Here is a 17,500-nt window from a genome sequence, read left to right as displayed (position 1 = left end):
TATATGGATGATATCTAATTAAATATTCCAAGTAGGATTCAAATCAGAAATCAGGAATCATTATTGTTCATTATGTCAGGTGGGTTAATGGACTGGTGACGCCCGACCAGTGTCTACGCACCAAAACTTCAAACCACGTCAGTTGTGTTGGTTATATAACACCTGTAGCTGTTAATGTACAATAAAGTGACAAGCACACAAGATAACGAGATAACGTAAGAAGAGGTTAAAGGGTATTAGTAGAATTTAGATTATAGAAATATTATCGGATAGGCATAGAAGATCCCCATGTATGGCATAGTAACCGACACTGAGGAAAATAGTAGACAATATTTAGGAAGAGATACTTCTGAGTACATGGGTAGAACATTGGAGTACCTCAGAGTACATGGGTAGAACATTGGAGTACCTCAGAGTACATGGGTAGAACATTGGAGTACCTCAGAGTACATGGGTAGAACATTCGAGTACCTGAGTACATGGGTAGAACATTCGAGTACCTGAGTACATGGGTAGAACATTCGAGTACCTCTGAGTACATGGGTAGAACATTGGAGTACCTCAGAGTACATGGGTAGAACATTCGAGTACCTCAGAGTACATGGGTAGAACATTCGAGTACCTCAGAGCAGGACATTTAAACGGACAAAGAACACATTGTATTCCCTTTTTTCATTATTTTAAAAGGTCACACAATAATTCCACCTTGAAACTTATTTTTTCAAACCACTTGACCTGTTATAAACGATTAGGAAAAGCTTAGGGCTGGCTTTTTATATCTTATATTTTCATACTTGACATCTCAGAAACCGTCCTACCCCATATGAGGGTAGGGGGATGATGGTAGGGTAGGGTTGGCACCGACCACTAACCACAGTCTAAGGGTAACCGTAGCCGGTGACACCTACGCTACTGTGAGACCTCTCTCCCTGCTTTGGTTGCTCTCTTGTAACATTGCACAGCTCCTGATGGCGCACTGAGAAGTGTAACAGTACTTGAGCTTAAGATTTCCACCCCCCTTCCTCCCGTGGCTTGTCCTGCATAGTTAAGATTGCCCGTTTGCGATTGTTTGCATATATATATACATACATATATATATATATATATATATATATATATGTAATGTATATATATATATATATATATATATATATATATAAATATATATATATATATATATATATATATATATATATATATATATATATATATATATATATATATATATATATATAAAACCACGAAACAAATGGTACTGAAGTATTCACCAACCTACGGCCAGCCGGGATTAGATCCTGAAACACATTCTCCCACCTCAAGAGATAAAACATTGTTCACATCGCCTTAACCACTTAACCAGCGATCCTTCGAGAATCATGCACCCACCAGAGCTAGGTGTTGCTCATAATCCGAGGACATTCATGATATTAGTAATCTCAAGGCTAATTTCAAGCACCTCCCTTTAGAATACCAGCTTCTACAAGCAGTTTATATAATATATTGTTCTAATGTCTGAATGTGTTTGGTGTAGTAAAGACAATACGAAAGACATAATCGTGAATGTTATAAATGAAAAGAAACTGTATGTCGTGGCTTTAAGAGAGACAAAGTTGAAGGGCGTAGGAGAGTTTCAGTGAGGGATAAATAAATGGGATTAGATAAGGTGTATCTGAGGGAATTAGGCTAAGGAGGGAGTAGTGGCAATGTTAAATGGTGAGTTATGGAAAGGAAAGAGGAATTATTAATGTTCATATTCAAGGATTATTAAGTGAATTAAATAAGGGTGAAACGTGAAAAGTGGGTTAAATTATTTGTTTACTTAGTTGGTGAAATGAAAGTTCCTGATCCAGCAAGGGACCCTCCTTGGCTAGCTGCAAGAACTGTGTCAAAACTGTCAGTGGTGACAATAAGGCAGGAGGAGGTGCATTTCCTTCTTAAATCGCTTGACCAAGAGAAGGCTGTGGGCCCAGACAAGTTGAGCCCAAGATTGTTGAGAAGATGTGCAGACCAGCTAGCAGCACCTCTAACTCGCATCTTTCACCACTGCCTAGTACAGTGTAAATGGCCCTCTCTATGGAAAGAGGAAAATGTAGTCCCTGTTCACAAAAAGAAGAGCAGAGCAGAAATCAGCAACTACAGACCAGTGTCACTCCTGTCAATCACTGGTAAGATCCTTGAGACAATAATCTCAAGACAAATGACAGAGTTTTTTGACTACCACTCACTACTTTGTGATCGTCAATATGGCTTCAGGAAAGGTTACTCTGCTGCTGATCTGTTGTTAAACCTCTCCACTAAGTGACACCAGTCACTGGATGAATCCAAAGTCAGCTGTGTGGTAGCACTGGACATTGCTGGCGCTTTCGACCGGGTGTAGCACCTGGGCCTCTTAGCAAAACTTCAAGCACTGGGAATTGCAGGCTCTACGCTATGTCTCCTCAGGTAGATCTCTAAGTGTAGTTCTCAAAGGAACGGAATCAGCAAGACATCCTATTGGGGCAAGTGTTCCACAAGGAAGCGTGCTGGGTCCATTGTTATGGAATGTCTACTTCAACGACCTTCTTCATCTCATCCCAGAATCACATGCATATGCAGACAACTGTACACTGACATTCACTTATCCAAGAGAAGAAATGCCAGCTGCTCTAAGCTACATCAATCACCAGCTGAGAGCTATATCAGCTTGGGGAAATAGATGGCAAGTAACATTTGCACCTGAGAAAACGCAAATGATGATCGTCTCTAGGCACCATGATGGTAATGCTGGTGCAGTAGTAAGGATGAATGGGAGGGTGTTGGCACCTGGAGAAGAAGTTGATATCCTTGGGGTGAAATTTGACTCCAAACTAACCATGAAGAACCATGTTGTAAATCTTGCAAACAAGGCAGCCAGGAAGCTTACAGCACTTCGCCGTATCTCGCATCTGCTTGACAGTAGGGGTTGCAAGATCCTGTACGAGGCACAAGTACGCTCACACCTTGAGTATGCTCCACTTTCTTGGTTTGCCTGCCCCCCCTCTCATCTGCGACTGCTTGACAGAGTAGAGAACATAGCAAGACGTCTCATCTCTCGCCTGGACCCATCCTGGATAGATCTGTCATTTCAGCAGAGCCTTCAACACAGGAGGGATGTGGGTGGCCTTACTGTTATGTACAAGGCCAATATTGTCAAAATACCACACTTGGATCCACTTCGAGGACAGCGTGAAACAAGCTTTTATGCCACAAGATGGGCAGAAAGCAGCAACTTCACTCTGGCTGTACCCTTCTCCAGAACATCACTCCATCTGAGTTCATACATACCCAGGATGACTCGAGTATGGAACACATTCGTACAGCATAATGATGTCAACGAGATAAAGTCAGTTGATCAAATGAAAATGCTGGCCCGCAGATGGCTCCAACTTCATCCTGTTCCCTACTTGTACGTCTCATAACAATAAAAATGCTTTCAAATGAGCTGATGTAGGTAACAGCTCTTAGCTTGCCAATAAAGTTAGGAATCCTTAACCTGTAAATAGCTTGTTAATAAAGCTAGGGATCCTTAACCTTGTCAAACCCCGTGTAAAAAAAAAAAAAAAAAAAAAAAAAAAAAAAAAAAAAAAAAAAAAAAAAAAAAAAAAAAGAGAGAGAGAGAGACTGTAAGAGATAATAGGTAATACGCATTTCTAGAAAAAAAAAAAAAGATAAATAAGGAATCGAGATATATAAGGCGAAATGACAGTGGTTTGGTAAAGCGTGTATTAGTAGATACAGAGCTGATTATTCGATTTCTGGACGAAAATGCTTTTAGAGGGACAACAAATACATTAGATCATTATATAAGTTGTAGCATCAGCAGTGGATATAAGAAGGTGGTCGCAGGAAAGAAGTGGAGCGACTAATAGAATAACGATGTAAGGAGAGTAACATGACAGAAAAAGCTAGCACAAGTGAGTTTTTTAAACGTTAAAGTGATATAAGAAAAGTAGAGATTATGGAGAGTTAAAGAGTTTAAGAGAGTGTAGAAGGGGTGTAAAAAGAGAGCAAATGAGAGAGTTGGTGAAGTTATGTTAACAAATTTTCCTGAAAATAAGAAAAAGATTAGAAGTGAGATTAATTAATTAAGAAAGCCTAAGGAACGAATGGATCTAAAGACAAACCAGAGACGTTATTAGATGGAGAGGTTGAGGTACTGGATGGAATATTTTGTGGAGCAGTTAAATGTTGATGAAGATAGGGAGGCAGTGACTTCATCCATTGATTAGTTAATTATTACATTATTTAGAAGTGAAGAACAATGGGATGTGAGTGTGGGGAAGGTGAGTGAGGTTGTGGGTAAAACTAAACAGGATAAAGCGTCTGAATCGATGAGATGGAAAAAGAAATGTTCAAAGTAAACTGAGATGTAGTTTGGGAGAATCAACCTGTTGAGCATACCAAGCATAGTGTATAGTAGAATTATTATTGAAGGAATTAAAAGTAAGACAGAGAACAAGACTGAAGATAAAAAGATACAAGGATGGGCAGGGGATGTGTACACCAAGTGTTTCTGCTAAAATTTATATGTAAACAATATTTAGATACCGGTAAGGAAATTTCCGTTCAATTTATGTGTATAGAAAATGCATGTGGTAAGGCGGATAGGGAAGCAATATGTCAAATGTAGCTGATGTGGAGAGTTAACTATTAGTTTACTTAAAATGTGACTCGGGTTAGGGTATGTAGGAAAGGGGGGAAATTATTTTCCAGCAGAAGTAGTTCTTAGACATGACTGTGTGATGTCACAGTGGTTGTTTAACACAGAGATGGGGTTCCTCCCCTCATGGGAGGTTCCTAGTGGCTGCTGAGGGGCTCTTTATCTACGGAATTGTATCCGTGCTCCAGTTCCCTGAATTGAGCCCGAATTTCTTCCATCCCCCACAGGCGCAGTATAATCCCTACGGGTGATGGGTTGCGAAAGCGAATGCCTGGGTATTGGTAAGAGGTGTGGGACTGTAAGAAAAAGTATCCAATACAGAGTGAAAATTGTCACAGCTGCTTATTGCTGATGACACGGTTTTTTTGGGGGAGGATTCTGGTGGACCAATTTGGGAGGGTAAGTAAAATAAGGAAACTGAAAGTGACCATATTAAAGAGCAAGTTGATGAGAGTAACAAAAAAAAAATAGGTAATGAAAGACTAGATATCATTTGGAAGGATGGAGTGTTTAGGAAGTAAATTTATTCAGATATTTGGAAGTCGATGTATCGGCGGGCAGATAATAAAAGATAAAGTAAACCAGGGAATTGATGTGGGAAAAATGGTAGATCGTGCACTGAGGCATCTGTGGAGAAGAAGTTATCGGTGAAGCAAAACGGGTAATGTATCAGAGTATAGTGGTACCAACACTTTTTTAAAGGTGTGGGTTTAAATGTTGCAGCGAGGAGGAGGCTGAAGACAGTGGAGATAACATGTCTATGAGCGATGTGTAGTGTGAATATTATGAGAAATTATAGTTTGGAGGTGAATGATTACTAAAAGTATCATCCAGAGAGCTGATAACGCTCTTTTGATGTTTTTTTTTTTGTACATTGCGAGAGAATGACAAAATAGGATGACTTTGAGGGCGAATGAATCTGTGGTGGAATGAAGACAGAGTAGGGGTCACTCTAGGAAAGATTGAAGGGGATAAAAAGTTTTTTTTTTATGTGAGAGCTTGGACATCCAACAGACGTGGGTGAACGTGGCTTTAAGGAAGTGAGGGAAGGCAAGTGGTTTCTATGACCTGACTTACTGTTCGTGTGTGAGCGAGGTAACATTTATGAAGAGATTCGGAGAAACATATAATCTGGACTTGAGTCTTGGAGGTAGAAAGTACAATGCCTGCACTTTGAAGGAAAATTGGAAATTTTGAAGTTTGGAGGGGCAACTGAGATATAATGATGGGGTGCCCTTGGCAAAAAAATGATGGAATGAGTGATGGTGAAAGAGTTTTTTTTCGGATAACCCTCTTTGTGGAAAACGGCTTGTGTGTTATGAAAATAATATTGGTACTTCTCTTTACGTAAAATTACATTTTAAAGGATCTTTCGTTTTTTTTTTTTCAGTATGAACCATTTATAAACTATAGCACCAAAATTGGCTGGTATACTCCAAGTCCGTCGATAATGATCATGTATTTTCAAAGATAGCGTCCAAAAAGGCACTACTTCCATACAGGCGAAGGACTGAGGTAAATAAATAACACTGTTTATCTATTTGGTATTGATTTCTCATTATCTGGGGAATGGGAAGGCTTCACATTTTATCCAATGAAATGAAAGAAAATCCAGTTTCTAGGATCAAGAAGAATTGACCGGTCTCGAAGTTCTTCCGCGGAGAAGGACCATTCCAGTATGCTGGAGAATGTTCCAGGTTATGGGTGGCGCTCTTCAGATTGTGGCGCTCTTCAGTTTGTGGCGCTCTTCAGCTTGTGGCACTCTTCAGCTGGTGGCGCTCTTCAGCTTGAGGCGCTCTTCAGCTTGTGGCACTCTTCAGTTTGTGGCGCTCTTCAGCTTGTGGCGCTCTTCAGCTTGTGGCGCTTTTCAGCTGGTGGCGCTCTTCAGCTTGTGGCGCTCTTCAGCTTGTGGTGCTCTTCAGTTTGTGGCGCTCTTCAGCTTGTGGCGCTCTTCAGCTTGTGGCGCTTTTCAGCTGGTGGCACTCTTTAGCTGGTGGCGCTGTTCAGCTGGTGGTGCTGTTCAGCTGGTGGCGCTGTTCAGCTGGTGGCGCTGTTCAGCTGGTGGCGCTCTTCAGCTTATGGTGCTGTTCAGCTGGTGGTGCTGTTCAGCTGGTGGTGCTGTTCAGCTGGTGGCGCTCTTCAGCTGGTGGCGCTCTTCAGCTGGTGGCGCTCTTCAGCTGGTGGCGCTCTTCAGCTGGTGGCGCTCTTCAGCTGGTGGCGCTCTTCAGCTTGGGGCGCTCTTCAGCTGGTGGCGCTCTTCAGTTTGTGGCGCTCTTCAGCTTGTGGCGCTCTTCAGCTTGTGGCGCTTTTCAGCTGGTGGCGCTGTTCAGCTGGTGGCGCTGTTCAGCTGGTGGTGCTGTTCAGCTGGTGGTGCTGTTCAGCTGGTGGTGCTGTTCAGCTTATGGTGCTGTTCAGCTGGTGGCGCTGTTCAGCTGGTGGCGCTCTTCAGCTGGTGGCGCTCTTCAGCTGGTGGTGCTGTTCAGCTGGTGGTGCTGTTCAGCTGGTGGTGCTCTTCAGCTGGTGGTGTTGTTCAGCTGGTGGTGCTGTTCAGCTGGTGGCGCAAATGGCAAAATGTGTTACAATTAATTTTTGGAATATTTAGTAAAAAAAAAGACGACAACTGCTGTACTCACATTATATTTTCAGACAAAGAACCAAACTGGGTCATTAAATAACTTTACAAATTTCTTCATCTTTCGTTTAAAATGCGATGACATAGATCAATAATGATTCTGTTCATTATTTTTTTGCCTTCATCGTCAAATTTAATGGCAATATAAACACAAATGCAGTATAATGTGATCCTTTATTGACTACGTTTCGCCCACACAGTGGGCTTTTCGCCCACTGTGTGGGCGAAACGTAGTCAATAAAGGATCACATTATACTGCATTTGTGTTTATATTGCCATTGTGTCGGTATTTTATACCATTTATTTCCATCGTCAAATTTAATGTTAGGTGTATTTATTATGAGCTGTTCTAACGCCTGGATAATCCAGTTCGTCAGAGACCTTCCCAAGGGCGACTCGATCTGAGAAAATGTTGAAATTCAGAATTAACATTTGAACAACAGGCTCTGGTGGCCTGGTGGTTAACGCTCTCGCTTCACACGGTGAGGGCCTGGGTTCGATTCCCAGCCAGAGTAGAAACATTGGACGTGTTTCTTTCCACCTGTTGTCTATGTTCTCCATCAGTAAAATGGGTACCTGGGTGTTAGTCGACTGGTGTGGGTCGCATCCTGGGACACTGACCTAAGGAGGCCTGGTCACAGACCGGGCCGCGGGGGCGTTGACCCCCGGAACTCTCTCCAGGTAAACAGGCATTTCATAGACTATATTATAGGCCATTCTCAATATTACATAATTTTTCTATTTTGCGGCATTTTTCTTGTAAGATAAATACAAGAAATGTTACATACATATAAATAAATGGTCCAGAGAACCGACAAGTTGATAAATTAAAGCGCATGTGCAACACGTGGGTATCTGAATAAAGATACCCAAGTGTTACACATGTGAGTAATTTATCTATATAATATAACTATAACTGACTCAACTGACGCGACGGGCTGGAGTTTTGAGACTCTATGACCGCGGGTTCAATCCCGGCCGGGGGTATGGTTTATAACTATAACTCATGTGTGAAGACGAATGTGAGAATATAAAAACACCATTTTAATAACGTTAACCATTGTTACCCTTATAATATTGTTTAATATTCTGTACTAAAAATTATTGGTATAATTCAAGAAAATATTGTCGATGAATGGTTCAGAGAACCGACACGTTGAAAATATTGGTTTTCCAGTGGAGTGGTTCACCTCGCCCTGGATGAAGACCACTGCACCACTGAATGTATCTTATTTTAGCCTATTTTCAGGAGTATGAAGTTCAGGACAGTTGCAAAATATAACATCCCTAAACAATTACATAAATTTACTCATTTATACAGTTTTTTCCCTTGTGTCTTATAGTGAACGTCTCCTTTCATGGACAGATGTGACAGGCAATGGATCTTACACTGTTTCAACATAGTCCGCGCAGTGTAGGGACTCTAAAGAAAAGTGAGGTGAATAACAGCTTTGGCTACCCACAAACAGTACATTAGCAACTTCTGTGACTAAGTCGATATAGCAGTTCAGATGCAAATGTAAAGACTCCATTTCAGTACCTGGAACTTCTTACACAATTAGTTACTCTCACTATATGGCGAGATTCTTATTTCAAGCTGAACGATGCTTTTTCTTCTTCCATACAGCTGTTGTGAGCATGGTGGAGACTCTGGTGGACAGCACAGTAGCTCTGCCATGTAAAGCCACGGTTCACCCTCACGGTGATACTCCTAACTTGCTCCTCTTCTACAGGCAAGCATCGAACATCCCATTCTTTAGGTGAGTATTATCTCCTGTAATACACACTTGTTAGTGACTAAAAGAACTCACAAAGATAAGTAAGCATGACTGATTTTTTATATGTTAGAAATAAACAAAATCCAACCCTTTGATGATTATTATTTGATAGCTCCAGATCTTAGCAGCTTTGGGTTTACTGATCTCAACTGTTTTACGACGCTGGTCTCTTCTGACTATTTGCAAGTTTTGAATTAGATTTCGAGTACGTATTTTCTGATTTACAATGTGGATCTAAAACAAACTGGATATTAGTTCCCTTATAATTAGTGAATGCTTCGTCGCAATTTGTACTGTTCTGATATCGTACATTCGTGCATGTATGCACACGGATATACGAATAGAGACATGCTTTCTCGGATCATTCAGCCATCGAAATATATCTAGTGTACATTTAACATAGTATAACCTAATAAAGTCAAACACTGACTTATTGCTGATCAGAAGTGACATTTTCCAATTATTTTCCGGAAACGAGTTTGATTTATAAAACTGACTCGTTATAACTTTAAAAACTAACATAAAGAGATTCGTTTCTTTGAGGAAACGACCTTTATAATACAACTGTTGTAGAAGTTTTTATACAGACTCGCAAAAATAAATATATTTTTAAATTTTTTAAGAATAACTTAATTTTGATAATACTGGCACAAAAAAAAATTGCCAAAACCGGCACCCACACTGCCCAAAATTAATACAAAACCCAAAATAATAATAATAATAATAATAATAATAATAATAATAATAATAATAATAATAAATAATAATAATAATAATAATAATAATAATAAATAATCTTTATTTCTATAAGTACATGTACAAGGTATTCAGGCCTAGCTGACATCAATTGCATAAATCAGCTTGTTATAGTGAACATTTCGGGCAGATTAAATCAGTTGTGTTCCAGGATGCGACCCACACCAGTCGACTAATACCCAGGTACCCATTTTACTGGTGGGTGAAAATGGACAGCAGGTGTCTTATGGAAACACGTCCCTAATGTGTTCCAGCCGTACCGGAGATTCGAACTCCGGACCTAAGTGTGTGAGGTGAGTGCGCTAGTGCCAGCTATGGGACACCTAAAATAGGAAGCCTATTCAGCAGTACTTGATCTCATTTCAACTATTCCAATTTTTATTAACAAATTCACTAAAATTTGCAGCTTGCACCTTCATGGAGCATCATCGTGAAAATGGGACCAAAATTCAATTCAATTCAATTCACTTCAAGTTTATTCTCTATAAGGGTTACAATGTGGGGTTTACAGATTTTGGGTATTGTGTGGTTTACATGTTATAAATACTAATTACAGAGGGGGCCATAGGACACCTAGCATGGCTAGGCATTTCGGGCAGACTTAGATTACTTCTTAACATTAAATCCTTACAGATTATGGTATTAAGGCTAAGTGACTACATCATAATTTGTGAGTTTAGCAATGTGAATGCTTTTGTTTTGGCACAATACAAAGTGTCTATATTGGAGTATCATAGGCAAACTTATGACTAGTTAGGATTTATTATTTTAAGATTAAAATTAGTATTTCTGTGTTTATAGTCAGTGGGTGAGTGAGTGTAAGTGTGAACCACCAGGTGGTTATCATGTAGTTAGTTGTCGGGGTGGATCAGGGAGATAAGATGTTTTCTAACTGTAGTTTTGAAAGTGATGAATGCGTCTGCAGTTCTAGAGTTTTCAGGTAGGGTGTTCCAGATTTTAGGTCCTTTGAAACACATAGAATTTTTGTAAAGGTTTAGTCGAACACGGGGAATGTCATAGAGATGTTTGTGTCTGGTGTTATGCCTGTAGATCCTGTCACAACTATCAAGAAAGCGTTTTAGGTCAAGGTTAATATTGGAATTTAAGGTCCTGTAGATATAGATTGCACAGTAGTAAGTGTGGATGTTCTGAACAGGGAGTAAGTTTAGGTCTATGAAGAGTGGGGGAGGTGGGTGGGTGTTGCCAGGGATGGGATTTAGTGATTATTCTTACTGCGGGTTTTTGTTGGGTTATTATTGGCTTTAGGTGTGTTGCTGCAGTTGATACCCAAGCACAGATAGCATAGGTGAGGTATGGATATATAAGTGAATGGTAAGGGCATGAAATGGTCTGATTTTTTTGCACAGAAGTTTGTTGTGACCATACAAATAATGTCTGAAAAGTGCAGCTGGCATCTCTGAAAATTTTATTTTTCAATGCTCCATACTGTGTAAACAGCATCAGTATGAAACCCACACCTGGTCGAGGATACCAGGATATTAAAGAAAGTGAAAAAATTTTCAACAAGACTAGTCCCTAGCTAAGGGGTATGTCCTATGAGAAGATGTTAAGGGAAGTTAATGAGATGACACTTAGCTGACAGGTGGGATAGGGGGGGATATGATAACGATGTATAAAATATCAAGGTGAACAGGAGCAGAATGTTTCAGAAATGGGATACAGAAACAAGGGTACATAATTGGAAGCTGAAAACTAAATGAGTCATAGGGATGTTAGGAAGTAATTTTTATGTCTTGGAACTGTCAGGAATTGGAACAATATGGAGAGTGATGTAGCGGAGGCAGGATCCTTACACAACTTTAAGAAGAGGTTCTATGAGGCTCTTGGCGCAAGGAGAGAGTGAACCTAGTAGCGCCCAGCGAAGAGGCAGTGCCAGGTGCTGTGACACGACCCCTACAACCACATATTAGTGAGTACATATAGATAAGTACACCTCATTTATCCTTCCCAAACTCTGAAATACCTGAGAGCAAATTGCAACAATAGACAAAATAAAAAAATATTAATTAGATATTGTGAATGGAGAAGAAGGAAAACATCACAGCTGAGGTGGAATGGAACAATGAGGAAAAACAATGACTGCTGAATGCGAGTATTGTAGCGTTTATGAAATAAATGACGAAACAAATCGGATCAGAGGTGAAACTGCCTTTGACGCCTGGACAAAGATGCAAGAGGAATTGGAGAATAGAATATTCGAGGAGCAATATTGGAAGAGGCAGATAAATGAGAGAGAAACTTGATCAAGAAATTGGAAGAAAACAGGGAGTGTACAAGAGATAATCTGTAGGATCTTAGAAATCTTCTAAGACTACAGAAGTAAATATTATTTTTTTATATGTAGACATCAACCGTTTCCCACCGAGACAGAGTGACCCAAAAACAGAAGAAACACTATCATCATCATCATCATTCATTCTATCACTGTCTTGCCAGAGGTGTGCCTACACTACTGTTCAAAATCTGCAACATATCTCCAGCCCTCCTTCAGAGGGGTGGAGATATGTACTTCCCACCTTCAGGACTGAGAATCTGGATAACTGGTTTCCTTGAATCCCTTCATGTTACTGTGCTCATACTCCAAGAGCACGTTAGGTCATAAAAACATTTACTGCACTCTATCCTATCTAACATGCTCACGCACGCTTGCTGGAAGTCTAGGCCCCTGGCACACTAAACCTCCTTTACCCCCTCCTTCCAATCTTTCCTGGGACGACTTTTACCTCACCTTCCTTCCACCATTGACGTATATATACCCGAAGTCATTCAATTTCTTTCCATCCTCTCTAACTGTTCGAGTCACCTCAACAAACCCTCCGCAGCCCTTCGGATAATACTTTTAGAATGCCCTTACCTCCCTCTAATTTGCAAACTACGGAGTATCTGCATAATATTCACACCACACATTGCCCTCAGACACGATATCTCAACAGCCTCCATTCTCCTCTTTGTTGCAACATTCACCACCCATGCTTCACACCCATATTAGAATGTTTGTATAACTGTATTCTCATACATTCCCCACTTTGCTTTCATGGAGAACGTTCTTTCTCTGCTCAGACTATTTAGTGCACCACTCACCTTTTTTCCCCTCATCACTTGTGTGATTCATTTCGTCTTTCATAGACCCATCTGCTGACAAGTTCTCTCCCAAATATCTGAATACATTCACTTCCTCCACATTCCCTTCCCCCAATCTGATATCCACTCTTTCATTACTTTTTTTTTTGTTATCCTTATCACCTTAATCTTTCCTATGTTCACTTTAAATTTCCTTCTCTTACATACCCTCCCAAACCCATCCACCAACTTCTGCAACTTCTCTTCAGGATCTCCCAGAGCACAGTGTCATCAGCAAAAATGGTCTGTTACAACTCCCACTTTATGTTTGATTCTTTATCTTTTAGTCCCACAACTCTTGCCAACACCCGAGCATTCATAGAAGTATGATGCCACCATGGGGTTTAAAGAATTCTCTTTAAACCCCATGGTGGCATCATACTTCTATGTCTATGGCCTACTTTTACCGGGAAATAACACCACTCTCTTCTACATACTTTAACCTGAGCCTCATTATCCCCATAAAAACTTTTAACTGCTTTCAGCAACCTACCACCTATTCCATACACTTGCAACATCTGCCACATTGCTCCCCTGTCCACTCTATCATATGCCTTTTCCAAATCCATAATTTCAACAAAAACCTCTATCTAAATACTGTTCACCTATATTCTTCACTATAAGCACTTCGTCTACACACATCCTACCCTTCCTAAAGCCCCCTTATTCATTTGCAATGTTGCTTTTTGTTTTACTCTTAATAATAACTCTAACATATACTTTACGAAGTGAACTCAACAGGCTTATTCCACTATATTTTTTACGTTTTCTTTAGTCCCTTTTGCATTGTACAAAGGAACTATGTATGCTCTTTGTCAATCCCTAGGTACCTTCCCATCTTTCACACATTTGTTAAATTAAAGCACCAGCTATTTCACAACAATATGCTCATCTGCTTGTACCATTTCTGTCTTGACCCCATCAATCCCAGCTGCTTTACCTCACTTTCGTTCTATCCACAGTTTCACGTACCTTCCCTACACTAAGGAGAAGGAGCTTAGACAAGAGTAAAATTCGACAGTCACTTAAAACAACAGATATAGCCCTACTCTCCCTCTCCCATTCTCCCCTTTGCTTCTCCCTCCTCCTCACTCCCAATATTCTCCCCTCAATCCCCCTCCCCACCCTTCTCCCATACCTCCCCCCCCCCCCGCCCAGACAAACACACCGCAAAACAAACAGACAGAATTACATAAGGTTTTTCATTCTGTGGCAACCAAAAAAAAAATGGGTTGCCAGAGAGCAGGAAGGAAAACCAAGGGACTGGAGGATGAATCTACAAAGGAAGACTGGGCAGCAGAGCTCATGAAAAGGGAACATGAATGGGGAAAGATGATAAAAGAACTTAGCATCAGAATGGAAGAGAGGATAGATGCAAAAAGCAAGAAGTGGGAAATGCAAGTCACAGCAGCAGAGACTAGGATACAGAGAGGAGTTAAAAAATCTGAAACAGCCTAAAGAACTAAAGAACAATTTGGGAACGACATCAGAGACTGCTACCTCAGCTACAAACAAGGGAACTGTAGGGAACGAAGGAGTAAAACTGCATGCAGAAGCCATATCACATCATTGTGGAGCCTGCGAAAAAGTGAAATTCACATCAAGAGCAATCGAGGGGACTGTAGAAACTGAAAGAGCTAAGCTATACGTGGAGGCTCTAAGAGACCACAGCAGAGCCCAGGGAAAGCTGAGAAGGGAAAATGACAGGCCACTGGGCCCAAGGACAATAGATAGTGAAAAAACTGAAGAAAGGAAAGCTGCAATGGAGAAAACTAAATTGAATCAGTGGATACATAGGGATATGCAGTTGGAGAATGAAATGGAGAGGTCAGTCTTTGTTCATAGGCTGCAGGAAATTGAAGGGGAAACTTACGATGCAAGAAGACAAGGGGAGAAAAATGCGATCAAAAGCATCATAAAAGCAATAGGAGAAGATGACATGACCCAGCTGGCAATTTTTTTGAGAATAGGGGGGTTTGCAAGAAGAAGAACCTGGAGAGTGAAAGTGACTTCCAAGGCAGAATCGACTCAGAACAGGATCCTGCAGGAGAAAGCAAGACTAAGGGATATGCCAGCATACCGGAAGGTGTATCTCAACCGCAACAGATCACAAGAAGAAATGCAGAAACTGAGAGAGATGATACAAAGACGAAAGGAGGAAAGAGAGGTGAAGATGAAGATGGACAGGAGAACCCAAATTCGGGAGGAAGATCAAATACAGCCTCCCTCACAACCACCTACAGAAGCCTCCCAACCAGGACAACCCCAATGCAACCAAACATTCTAACCCAAAAAATACATTCCATATCAAATGCCCCCACCCACCTCATTACACACTCCACCCCCACAGCAACCACCCATAGTTCCTTATCAGGACTCCCACTTTCCCAACCCCAGCATACCCCCAGACCACAATTTTAGAAAAGAAGTTGAAGGTGTGGTATACAAATGCAGATGGAATAATAAATAAGTGTGAGGAGTGGCATGAAAGAATCAAGGAGACATCCCCAGACATAATAGCACTCACTGGAACAAAACTCACCAGGATGATAACAGATGCAATCTTCCCATCCGGATATCAAATACTCAGGAAAGATAGAGGGAGGAGAGGGGGAGGAGGAGTTGCACTGCTCATTAAAAACCGGTGGGAATTTGAGAAAAATGGAAGGAATGGATGAAACAATCCAGTCTGAGAGCCATAAGGTGGTAATTGCAGTAATGTACAACCCACCACAGAACTGCAGGAGGCCATGAGAAGAACACAACGAAAGTAACAGAGCAATGGTCGACACACTAGCCGAGGTGGCTAGAAGTGCTCACATTGGGGGAGCAAAGTTACTAGTTACGGGTGATTTCAATCACAAGGAGATTGACTGGGAAAACCTGGAGCCCCATGGGGGTCCCGAAACATGGAGAGCCAAGATGGTGGATCTGGTACTGGAAAACCACATGAATCAACATATTAGAGACACTACCCGAGAGAGAGAGGTGAGGATGATCCTTGTATTCACCTTGAGTAGTTCGGACATCGAATATATTATGTATGAAAGGCAAGTAGGAGCTAGTGATTATGAGGTTCTGTGCTTTGACTACATAGTTGAGCTACAAGTGGAGAAAGTAGCAGGAATAGGATGGGAAAACCCAAACTACAAAAGGGGGGACTACAAAGATATGAGGAACTTCCTGCAAGACGTTCAGTGAGAGAGAGAACTGGCAGGAAAACCAGTAAAAGAAATGATGGACTATGTGTCAACAAAATACAAGGAGGCAGAGAAGAGGTTGGTTCCCAAGGGAAACAGAAATAATGGGAAGATCAGAACGAGTCCTTGGTTCACCTAAAGGTGTAGGGAGGCAAAAACTAGGTTTACTAGAGAATGGAAAAGGTACAGAAGACAAAGTGCCCAGGAAAATAAAGAGATCAGCAGAAGAGCCAGAAACGAATTAATAAGTTGAGATTAATAAGTTGAGGAAGCCTAGGAAACAAATGGATTTGACAGTTAAAAATAGGAGAGGAGAGTTATTAAATGGAGAGTTAGAGGTATTGGGAAGATGGAGGGAATATTTTGAGGAATTGTTAAATGTTGATGAAGATAGGGAAGCTGTGATTTCGTGTATAGGGCAAGGAGGAATAACATCTTGTAGGAGTGAGGAAGAGCCAGTTGTGAGTGTGGGGGAAGTTCGTGAGGCAGTGGGAATAATGAAAGGGTGTAAGGCAGCTGGGATTGATGGGATAAAGATAAAAATGTTGAAAACAGGTGGGGATATATTTTGGAGTGGTTGGTGCTATTATTTAATAATTGTTTGGAAGAAGGTAAAGTACCTAGGGATTGGCAGAGAGCATGCACAGTAACTTTGTATAAAGGCAAAGGGGATGAGAGAGAGTGTAAAAAATATAGGGGAATAAGTCTGTTGAGTATACCTGTAAAGTGTATGTTAGACTTCTTATTGCAAGAATTAAGAGTAAGATAGAAAGTAGGATAGCAGATGAACAAGGAGGCTTTAGGAAAGGTAGGGGGTGTGTAGACTAAGTGTTTACAGTGAAACATATAAGTGAACAGTATTTAGATGAGGTTTAAGATGTTTTTGTGGCATTTATGGTTTTGGAAAAGGCGTATGACAGGGTGGATAGGGGGGCAATGTGGCAGATGTTGCAGGTGTATGGTATAGGAGGTAGGTTACTGAAAGCAGTGAAAAGTTTTTACGAGGATAGTGAGGCTCAAGTTAGAGTGTGTGGGAGAGAGGGAGATTATTTCCAAGTAAAAGTAGGTCTTAAACAAGGATGTTTGATGTCACTGTGACCGTTCAATATATTTATTGATGAGGTTGTAAGAGAAGTGAATGCGAGGGTCTTGGAAAGAGGTGTTGAGTTAAAAGATAAAAAATCAAACACAAAGTGGGAGTTGCCACAGTTGCTCTTTGCTGATGACACTGTGCTTTTGGGAGATTCTGAAGAGAAGTTGCAGAGGTTGGTGGATTAATTTGGTAGGGTATGTTAAAGAAGACAATTAAAAGTGA

At 40.8% G+C, this 17,500-nt stretch overlaps 1 protein-coding gene across 1 annotated transcript in view; it reads left to right on the top strand.

The window, feature by feature from the left end:
- The window catches only part of LOC128698835 (nephrin-like), an 829,595-nt gene that overhangs the window by 387,224 nt on the left and 424,871 nt on the right, over window positions 1-17,500 (top strand). The window contains exon 2 of the mRNA XM_070097658.1: window positions 8,938-9,070. Within this exon, the coding sequence (XP_069953759.1) occupies window positions 8,938-9,070 (133 nt within the window). The remainder of the gene's footprint in view (window positions 1-8,937; window positions 9,071-17,500) is intronic.

The sequence above is a fragment of the Cherax quadricarinatus genome, chromosome 59, assembly GCF_038502225.1.
Source record: "Cherax quadricarinatus isolate ZL_2023a chromosome 59, ASM3850222v1, whole genome shotgun sequence".
In the NCBI taxonomy this organism is placed as follows: domain Eukaryota; kingdom Metazoa; phylum Arthropoda; class Malacostraca; order Decapoda; family Parastacidae; genus Cherax; species Cherax quadricarinatus.
Note: the sequence above shows the minus strand (reverse complement) of the source record. Positions and strands in the feature narration are given on the sequence as shown.